The 11,174-nt window shown below is 44.6% G+C and overlaps 1 protein-coding gene across 2 annotated transcripts; it reads right to left on the bottom strand.

Annotated features, from left to right (window-relative positions):
* Positions 1 to 363: 363 nt before the first annotated feature.
* LOC123043651 (uncharacterized) lies at positions 364 to 3,442 on the bottom strand. Of its 2 annotated transcripts, none has more exons than XM_044466169.1 (2): positions 2,782 to 3,442; positions 364 to 2,197 (listed from the first exon to the last, which is right to left on the bottom strand). In XM_044466169.1, exons 1-2 carry the CDS (start codon positions 3,160 to 3,162, stop codon positions 2,186 to 2,188), a joined length of 393 nt encoding a protein of 130 aa, XP_044322104.1. In that variant the 5' UTR covers positions 3,163 to 3,442; the 3' UTR covers positions 364 to 2,185. The 2 variants fall into 2 exon arrangements, with proteins under 2 accessions (XP_044322104.1, XP_044322103.1); XM_044466168.1 differs by having other exon boundaries at positions 366 to 1,303.
* Positions 3,443 to 11,174: the final 7,732 nt, after the last annotated feature.

The raw sequence follows: 11,174 nt of genomic DNA, 5'->3' as shown, positions 1-11,174 counted from the left end.
ACAAAAATTTTGGGGGCTATTTTTGGTGGGGATTTTCGGATTTAGGACGAAAACAACAAAATCAAGCTAGAAAACACGGGGTAGGGGCTCCAATTTCGTGATCAACCATGGCTCATGATACCATATGATGTAGGGTGGAACCCTATGGAGAGATCTTTCATGAATTGGAGGTGGAATTCCCAAGAACAAGATGAACAAAGGAGGGAAAACAAGAGGAACACTCAAGAACAAGTCAAATCACAAATCCACTAGACAATCAAACACATAAGATCCACAAGGTACATGAACAACAAAGGGAAATAACATACATGGTAGAGTTCATCCCAAATCCTATGAAGGAGATGAGGGATTGATGATCTAGATAGATCCTTCCCTCAAGGGGGTCTTCATCCACTAGGGATCTTCTCCAATGGAGGTCTTGAACTCCAATGGAGTGGAATCCCACAAGGGGAGGTACATGAGCTAAGCTCTAGTGTTTAGATCTCATCTTAGCTAAGTCTAAATGGAGGAGATGAACGAGTATATATAGTCCTAGGCAAAGAGGGGAATAGGTGGGGGCGAAATGGTAAAACAAGGGCAAAGCCCGCAGCATCACACAGGGGGCCCGTGTGCACGGGGTAAGTGGAGCCCGTGCGCACGAGGTATCCAGGGACCGGACGCAAGGGCCCGTGCGCACGGGGTCCGTGAGGCCCGTGGACACGGGGGTCCCGTAGGTACGGTACACGCCCGTGTGCACGGGGTCTTCAGGACCGCCAGCCTGGGAGGCCCGTGGGCATGGGGTCGAAGGGGCCCATGCACAGGGGGGCGCCTGGGAGCTGCTGCCTTCTTCTTGGCGCTTCCTTCTCCGCTTCCAGGCTTCCCTCTTGGATGGTGTAGATGTTCTCTTCCGCATGAACTCGTCCTCGCTATGTTTGAAGATCCGACAATACCTATGAATGCACACGAAAGGAATGTCAAGTAGTATACCATCCTCGAAAGGTACAAGTGAACACGTGTAAAGGAGATGATTCACCTTTGTATGCATGAAGTAGATGTGGCACGTGTCACTTGCCAAATGGACTCTTGACATGGTGATGTCCATAGGATGCTCCGCATCAAGGACCCTCCGCCAGGCTCCCCCTGTCGTCCAGCTGCTCATCCCCGTCGCTAGCAGCAGGCCCAACCTCCTCCTCCGCCCCATTGCCGCCGCCCTAGCTTGGTCTCCGCCCCGCTGCCCAGCCTGATCCTCGTTGCGCCCCCGCCTGGTCCTCGCCACACACAACACTCCAGGCAGGTACTCCTCACCTCAAATTACAGAAACTAACTGCACATGATTGATCCAGTTAAACAGTACAACAAAATTTGAGGAATCACTAGAATTTGAAATTCAGGAGTTAAATGAAATAAAGGAGGTAAGTGTATGTGCTGCAACAAGTCCAGTGTGCAGCCTACAGCCCACATTTTACATCTGGCATCCAAATATGGCTTGCTTTGATTGTATGTTAAGCCTGCACTTGTTCTTTAAACATGGTTGGCTTTGGATAGTTAGCAATGGCACTTTCAATTTACAGTCATAGCCAAGAAAAGAAAATGTGCTTCCAGTTTCATAGTGGCTGTTGTATTATTCACAATGGTGTGTTATCCTGAGGTAAAGCAAAGAAAAGAGCAGCGGGCAAGGTGCACTACATGCTTCTTACTACACACATGAATACAAGGAGTACGTGGGTCTCTATTACTACTTCATGTCTACATCAGTCTTTGTCTATAGGAGTAACATGAACATCATTCTACATGGGTCTCTGAACATCTTCTTACGAAGTTGGCTACAAAACAGATCAACAAAATGCAAGATTACTTCTGAGTACACTGCTCATGTGCTCCAGCTAAATGAGTACACACATACAGTACAAATGAGTACTCCTGTTGCTTAATGATGCATCTTAATTAACAAAAAATGTTTCAGTTAATTTAGTGATGCATCTTAATTCCTCATAAATTTGAAGAAAGCATCAATGCAGACAATATGGAGTAAATCAGTTAAGAAATGTATCAATGTTGATCATGATCATTTACACTACTGAACAAGAGGAGAAGAACACTAAATTCCTACACTGCTAGACAAGAGCAGTACACAACTGCTGCACTTGCTACTCCAGTAATTGGAAGCAATACTGTAGTAGTTCAAGTAGTACTTCAGTACTGTAGTTCAGTGGAGTAGCTGCAAAGAATTAACACTAAACATAAGATACACTAAGAATTTTCAGTGGAGCAACTGCACAGAATTAACAAAATTAAGAAAGCATCAGCAAGTTAACAAGTTAACAAGCTACTGAAAATCTACTGCAATCAAAACAGTACTGCAAAATTATAGAATTTGCAAAATTTTGTAAACTGAATATTTTGCCAAGGAAACAAAATTTAATAGTTTCAGGCCTACAGAATAGCTTCAGGCTGGAGCACTACAGTTGTTGGTTAGACTTCATATAGCTTAAGGCTAGTTGGAGTACTACAACAACAAACATTTCATACTTAGAGTACTCCATTTGCAGTAGCGAAATATTCAGATATCTACAGTAGCTTAGGGTGGTTGCCTGAATAAATAGTCATCCTCTCTTGAGGATTCTGGAGCAGAAGAGCTGCTGCTTAGGTAGTGGGAGTAGTTAATTTTTTTTTGCAAATAAGTGGGAGCAGTTGATCCTACGCTAAATTACTCTTTGCAATTTTAGACTGAATATGTTGAGATGTTTAGCTACTGTTAGCAGTTGCAGAGTAGTGATTGACGACGGGGAGTGCTGGGCTCACCGAGGTAGAAGGTGGCGTACTCGGCGCAGACCTCGCCGCAACTGTCGTAGGCATCGCACGGGAGGCCCCAGCCGAGCTCGGTGTCGCCCTCCTGCTCCAGCTGGCAGCTGCTCGTCCCGCCACTCGCGGCGCCTGCCCATCTCGGCCTCCCGCGCCCGCCGCCCCTACAGGTCCTCCACCAGCGCGGCCTGCCGCAGCTCGTACACCGCCTCCTCGGTCGACGTCCGCGCTGCCACCAGGCTCGCCCTCGGCGCCACACCGTGCCCTCGCCCTCCATGCCGCGGCGGGGAGCAGGCCGCCGCCCATGTGTACTCCAGATGTCGCATCAATCGCCTCCGTCGCCAGATCCAGAGCAGGCGCACGCGGATCCGGCGCCTCCATCGCCAAGAAGCTCGCCGCCGGAGCAAAATCTAAACTTCGATCTCGGATGCGGGGTGTGAGTGGAGCGAGGTGCGAGTGGACGACGGGTGTGAGTGGAGGCGGAAGAAAGATGGCGGCGACGGGGAGAGATGGTGGCCTCCTGGCCGTCGTGGTGGTGGCCGATGAGGTGGGTGAGGTGGTGGCCAGCGAAGTGGTTGAGGTGGTGGCAGAAGAGAGGCGAAGGGGAGGAGAGAGGGCGACGAGAGCGACAAGTGAGTGGAGGGCGACAAGTGAGTGGAGAGCGACGAGCGACGCGAGGGTAAAATGGGAAAGTGCGCTAATTTCGTAACATGGCTGAACTTGTACTGGATTTCATCAACGACAATATTTTGGAACCGAGGGAGTAGTTAAGTTTAGGTCTTGGACGAACATGAACACAGCGAGGATTTCCTGGCTTTCCACGTCGGTGTCGGTTAATCGTACTCTCCTTTCACTGTACATCCATAGGAGTACAAGCATGCGTGTTAACCATTTTCTCTTCTTTCACAGTACTTAAACATGGCAACTTGGCGTAGTAATCACGAGAATATATCTTCTCATCACTGACATGGAAGCGTTTAGAGCAGGGCTAATTAACTAGATGGATTAGCGGAGAGTAGTAGTGGTGTTGTTGGGCTGAATGCCCTGTCTGTAAAACGGTGGTTGGGTCCATGCACCCTTTCTTCTATGAATATAAGATACATACTCCTATCTGGGTATTCTAGAAAAAAAATTGTTCACATTACCGCTACTGATGTTCCTATCTGGGTATCATTCGGAGTAAGTGCTAATTAGGAATAGAGCTCCAATACACGAAAGTATAGATCAAAATGCTTATTCCATTTATCTTTCAAAAGCTACTTCGTCTGCCATGGCTTATGGTAATTATTGTTTGAGTGCGTGCGTGGTAGGACGAAGCCCGCTCAAGGTTGGTCAGGGTCTGTGCTCGTTGCTTTCCGGTTGTGAAATTAATAGTGTGTAGACTTCAACAATGAATATTTCAACATTGGAGTATTAATCAAATATGTAGCGGACTATCAATGTATTTTTTTAAGTTCGTTGAGAGGATCATGTCATCACTCATCATTGCAACGGATTTCAAAGGACTATCAAATATCAACGCAGAATATTGGTACCTTGGATTATCAAATAACCGTGACGTCTCATTCCGTCCATGAGCCAGCCCTCCACATCACACCACGCCACACGTGCCGACATGTGCTAGTTTAAATCCACCCGCACAGACATTCGCTACACAGTACACGTCACTAGGTAGTTGGGCACGGGGCGTGTGGAGCAACGGAACCCTCACCATTGGAGTAGTGTTCTTTTTTCTTGGAGACCAAGTAGCAGGGAAAAAATCTTCGATGTGAGATGGAGATGAGTAGATGTCACTTGGATGGGTTCATGCGCTCTTTTTTTTGCATGGTAATACGTGTCTCATTTAGATCAGTCAAGGCAGCGCTGGAAAACTCGAGCTGGATCAAGAACTTGAGGCATGGTGATCTTTCAGCAATCGCAAGTGATTTTCTGGCACTGTGGCGGCAAATAGAGCGGGCAAACATCAGCCTGTCTGAGGGGATCAGCGACGTCATCCGCTGGACTGCCAGTACTCAAGGGGCATATTCTGCTCAATCCGCCTACCTGCTGCAGTTCAAGGACATGCCTATCACAAACTTCAATGCCATCATCTGGAAACCATGGGCCCTCGACCGTCTGAAGATCTTTTTTGGTTGCTGCAACTTAATCGTCTACGATGCAACGACAGACTACAACGCAGGGGCTGGGAAAATGGGTATTTCTGCCAACTTTGCTTCAGAAGCCTGGAGTCCTCCGTGCATCTATTCTGGCACTGCCGGATTGCTCTTCATATCTGGAGAGCTGTGGAAAATTGGAGGGGCTGCGCCGCCTCCGATCCAGACATCTGGCAGAATGCCCAAACCTCACTGGAAGTGGCTGACTGCGCTGTGCAGCAAGCTGGCCGGCGAGGGGAAGCAAAAGTGATCAAGTCCCTCCTAATCCTGTGCACTTGGACAATATGGCAAGAGAGAAACAGCTGCGCATTTAGAAACAAGGTGGTGTCAGTTCTAGAGGTTCTTGCAAAAATCAGAAACGACATCGAGATGTGGAGACTGGCGGGTGCCAGGTGTTTTGAGCTCCCTTTTGGGACCGATGTAGTGAGTAGTTAGTCATACATTCTGGGCCTGATATGGCCGGGGCAGACGCCTCTCTTTCTTCTGAACACTTTGATCGATTATTTTGTATTATGCTTCCTCTGCTAAATCAATGAATGCCATCAATCTGCTGCGTCTTAAAAAAAAAGCCAAGAAGTAAAATTACAATCAAGACCGAAGAAATCTTTGAACTTGACACCAACGCCCGTCACAGGCCTTCGGGACCACCATAGCAGCCATCAAAGAAAACAATGACAAATCATCTTCACACCCGAGCTCGAAGCGGCTCTATCGCTGATATACAGCTTCGCGGACATCCAAGGTGGTTCGCCAAAAGCGAAACCGAGGTGCTAGTTTAAATCCACACGCACATACGTTCCTTACACACTCCACGTCACTAGGCATTTGGCCCATGGCTCGTGGATCAACGGGACCCGCACCCTTTGGAGTAGTGTTCTCTTTTTTCTTGGAGACCAAGTAGCAGGAAAAAATCTTCCATGTGAGATGGAGATGAGTGGATGTCACTTGGATGGGTTCATGCGTCTGTGTACAGGAAAAGAGACGAGAGAATGTAGTGTACAAGGGACGTCGATGTCTGGATGTACATGTATCTGAAGCCTCCTACGTCACTCCGAAATCCTTGGGATACCTGGCTAGTCAAAGAAAGCATATTCTTTCCGGATCTACTTCTGCACCTTCCAGAAATTTCCTTAAAGATAAGATTCTTTGTGTATGCTGCAAGAATATACTGTGATTATATAAGCACATGTTCGAGGTATCAATGTTTACAAAATAAACAATGTTGTTTTCGCTTTATCCTAGTACTATTTTGCGATTCTCTTTTGGAATACATAGGTACCACTATCTGACAGAACCTCGGGTACAAGTACTATGGATGCAAGGCGAGTCGAAGAAAGCAAATTATGTCTCTACTTTTCAGATTCGCTTCTGTATGTTCTGGGAAATTTCTTTAGATAGGCTTTGTGTACCTCTTCTTGCACTAATTCAGAATAAGTAAGCTGATTAAAATACTCCAAAATCTTTGAGTGTTGCAGTCATTTATTGTTGTTTTTAGAGCATGTGGGAGTATTGTTTGTGACTATTTGTGATTCTCTTTCGGAATCAGCTACATATGATACTTTAAATCCAAGTATACAGGGCTGCCACTATCCCACGGAACCTCGGGTATACAAGTACTATGTGCATAATATAATGCAGTAGTCCTGAATTCATGTGCTGCGCTCCAGCCCTTTTTCGCAATCAATGCAGCCAAAAGGTGCACGATAAGGAAAAGTGCAAAGCAGAGCATCTGCTAGATATTCGGAGCTTGATACCGGCAATATATAAGGAGCAGAACCAGTCACCAAACCGTTGCTTGGCTTCCATGGAACAAGCAACTGCCCAAGGTGTTCTTCACATGTCCTATTACCAATCTTGATATGACGAGCAGTCCCTATCCAGATCAACGTGCTAATCTGGACAGGACCACCCAACCATAGTGTAACATACTCATCTGGACAGGAGTATTAATTAAGCTCCTAAATTAGGGAAGAAGATCGAGGGGACAGAGCCTTTAGTATGCGCTGTAGTGCACACCAAAATGGTCCATCTCCAGTACTACCAAATGCATGCCCAAGTAGGGCATGTCACACGTTTAATTCATGTTAATTAGGTTTGGTACACATGGTTGGAGAGTTGTTTTGTCACTGTCCACTGTTCATATTTGGAGCACAAAGCCTAGTCAAGGAGTACGTGAGTCGCTATGTCAAACGCAGGCTGCGCATGCAAAAGATCGTGAAAGCAATTGATCGGCGTTCAAAGACAGAGAGGAAGATTAAAAGATCAAGATTAGAAATACTGATATTTTACAGAGCCAAGTAACGGCAGCCTCAGAAACCCACGTGTGTCGATTGTCTGTTCAACGAATGGACCTGCAGAGTTCCAGAGATGAGGAACGCCTTGGCTGCCGGCCTTGTCACTACTCGAGACCACTCGCACTGCCGTCTCTGCTCATGACACTTGTTCAGCTTTCCTTTGGCATCATCTTTGTCCGGCCACACGTTCCTTACACTGGAGTTAACCAACCGTATGTGAATGTGAGTATGGCAGTTGAAAAGCTGATGAAATGACTTGATCCATTATGTGTTTCTTTCCGAGAATGATCGGCGTTGGAAGTAGTAGTACTGCCAGTCATCATCCTATCCTAAGGAACAGGGCCAGGTGCGGGGAATCTGCTGATGGCTCATCCGACGATGCTGCGCCGCTGCGGCGGTCTCTTTCGCCGGCGTGCCACGTGCGGAGTTGAGTGCGCTGCTCGGGCCCTCCTGATGGCTGATGGCTCCTCCTCCGCTTGGCACTCCGGCCGGCGAACAAGTGGCGGGCGTTGCAGATAGATAACGTCGCCAGCTGGCAGCAGCGAATCTTTTCGAGAGTTTCAGAAGCAAGGGTTTGGTTATAATTTTAGCTGTATACGTAGCAAGCTTGTGCGTTTTTTCATAGAACATACTAGATAATGGGTGGCGCGCGTTGCCGCTCCCATCTATTTTGACAATAAAATCGTGGGAGTCTATGTAAATATATAGATGCAAGAAATATTAATAGTTAAATTTGCATATACTGCACGTATTTGTTAGCAACGAAAGAGGTCTAGTTTGACTTATTTTGGTATCATGATGGTGCACGTTGCCACACCCGTCCATTTTTTGTTGTAAATTGGTAGAAATTTGTGTAATTATGTGGACACACAACTGGATCTAATGGGCGGTTTGTCACGATGTTGCAATTCTTGCTTAACTTCAAGTATCACTTCTTTAGCATGTGGTCAACCAATTCCAAACAACTCAATTTAGAGGAAGGTAGACCAGAGAAAAATGTTCTCTCAAGCTGGCCGTCGTTGCACCTACCTATCTTGCCACAAGCCATTTTCATTACCCCGTCCTCATGATGGCTGCAACATAATAAGCAATAATAATTGGACTATAATTTCTTGCAAATAATACATGGCTTGCACAGCCAGAACAAAAAACGTAAAATAATTTGAAAAGACTAAAAATGATATGCACAAACAAAGACTTGCGGTGAACTCTTACCTGTACTAGTGTTATCATCGATCAATGTTTTTCAGTGGAATGCTTGAAGCATAACATGTGTTGCACAATCATCAGCGATGACACGGAATGGTGGTTGTTCTCTACAGTGCTATCACATAGGTCCGTCATGTGATGCATGCAATCTATTTTTCATGTCCCATAAATTAATCTGTTATTTTTAAATAAAGCAATCTCATCCACCAATTCCAGCTTCTATAGCTATCACTTCATCTATACTTCACTTTTAGCTCTGGGCAGGTGAGCACTACTGAAAGGAAGGTTCATCTATTGACGAGTGGGTAGCAAAACAGTTGTGAAATCTAGTAAAATAATTTGCCTACACTTTCAAAAATAAATACACAGCCCTTCATCCTCTGCATCACATTTGGTGAGATAATTTGTTAAGTAAGTCGAATAGTAAAGTCAATGGAGCGGAGACTTTTCGGTATCATGACGGCGCATGTTGCCACACCCGTCCATTTTTGTTGTAAATTGGTAGAAATTTATGTAATTATGTGGAGACACACAACTGGATCTAATGGGCGGTTTGTCACGATGTTGCAATTCTTGCTTAACTCCAAGTATCACTTCTTTTAGCATGTGGTCAACCAATTCCAAACAACTCAATTTAGAGGAAGGTAGACCAGAGAAAAATGTTCTCTCAAGCTGGCCGTCGTTGCACCTGGCTATCTTGCCACAAGCCATTTTCATTACCCCGTCCTCATGATGGCTGCAACATAATAAGCAATAATAGTTGGACTATAATTTCTTGCAAATAATACATCGCTTGCACAGCCAGAACAAAAAACGTAAAATAATTTGAAAAGACTAAAAATGATATGCACAAACAAAGACTTGCGGTGAACTCTTACATGTACTACGGTTATCATCGATCAATGTTTTTCAGTGGAATGCTTGAAGCACAACATGTGTTGCACAATCATCAGCGATGACACGGAATGGTGGTTGTTCTCTACAGTGCTATCACATAGGTCCGTCATGCGATGCATGCAATCTATTTTTCATGTCCCATAAATTAACCTGTTATTTTTAAATAAAGCAATCTCATCCACCAATTCCAGCTTCTATAGCTATCACTTCATCTATACTTCAGTTTTAGCTATGGGCAGGTGAGCACTACTGAAAGGAAGGTTCATCTATTGACGAGTGGGTAGCAGACAGTTGTGAAATCTAGTAAAATAATTTGCCTACACTTTCAAAAATAAATACACGGCCCTTCATCCTCTGCTTCACATTTGGTGAGATAATTTGTTAAGTAACCCGAATAGTAAAGTCAATGGAGCGGAGACTTTTCGGTATCATGACGGCGCATGTTGCCACACCCGTCCATTTTTGTTGTAAATTAGTAGAAATTTATGTAATTATGTGGGGACACACAGCTGGATCTAATGGCCGGTTTGTCATGATGTTGCAATTCTTGCTTAACTCCAAGTATCACTTCTTTTAGCATGTGGTCAACCAATTCCAAACAACTCAATTTAGAGGAAGGTAGACCAGAGAAAAATGTTCTCTCAAGCTGGCCGTCGTTGCACCTGGCTATCTTGCCACAAGCCATTTTCATTACCCCGTCCTCATGATGACTACAACATAATAAGCAATAATAGTTGGACTATAATTTCTTGCAAATAATACATGGCTTGCACAGCCAGAAACAAAAACGTAAAATAATTTGAAAAGACTAAAAATGATATGCACAAACAAAGACTTGCGGTGAATTCTTAACTGTACTACTGTTATCATCGATCAATGTTTTTCAGTGGAATGCTTGAAGCACAACATGTGTTGCACAATCATCGGCGATGACACGGAATGGTGGTTGTTCTCTACAGTGCTATCACATAGGTTCGTCATGTGATGCATGCCATCTATTTTTCATGTCCCATAAATTAACCTGTTATTTTTAAATAAAGCAATCTCATCCACCAATTCCAGCTTCTATAGCTCTCACTTCATCTATACTTCAGTTTTAGCTATGGGCAGGAATAGGTGAGCACTACTGAAAGGAAGGTTCATCTATTGACGAGAGGGTAGCAAACAGTTGTGAAATCTAGTAAATATAATTTGCCTACACTTTCAAAAATAAATACACAACCCTTCATCCTCTGCATCACATTTGGTGAGATAATTTGTTAAGTAACCCAAATAGTAAAGTCAATGGAGCGGAGACTTTTCGGTATCTTGACGGCGCACGTTGCCACACCCGTCCATTTTTGTTGTAAATTGGTAGAAATTTATGTAATTATGCAGAGACACACAGCTAGATCTAATGGGCGGTTTGTCACGATGTTGCAATTCTTGCTTAACTCCAAGTATCACTTCTTTTAGCATGTGGTCAACCAATTCGAAACAACTCAATTTAGAGGAAGGTAGACCAGAGAAAAATGTTCTATCAAGCTAGCCGTGTTGCACCTGGCTATCTTGACACAAGCCATTTTCATTACCCCGTCCTCATGATGGCTGCAACATAATAAGCAATAATAATTGGACTATAATTTCTTGCAAATAATACATGGCTTGCACAGCCAGAACAAAAAACGTAAAATAATTTGAAAAGACTAAAAATGATATGCACAAACAAAGACTTGCGGTGAACTCTTACCTATACTACTGTTAACATCGATCAATGTTTTTCAGTGGAATGCTCGAAGCACAACATGTGTTGCACAATCATCAGCGATGACATGGAATGGTGGTTGTTCTCTATAGTGCT

Source organism: Triticum aestivum, chromosome 2B (assembly GCF_018294505.1).
Source record: "Triticum aestivum cultivar Chinese Spring chromosome 2B, IWGSC CS RefSeq v2.1, whole genome shotgun sequence".
NCBI classification, from domain to species: Eukaryota; Viridiplantae; Streptophyta; class Magnoliopsida; order Poales; family Poaceae; genus Triticum; species Triticum aestivum.
The sequence above is the reverse complement of the archived record's forward strand: the minus strand, read 5'-3'. Positions and strand labels throughout refer to the sequence as shown.

What these genes read in the sequence shown, in the direction of transcription:
- LOC123043651 (XM_044466168.1), bottom strand. Translation starts at nt 3,162, where the DNA reads ATGGAGGCGCCGGATCCGCGTGCGCCTGCTCTGGATCTGGCGACGGAG.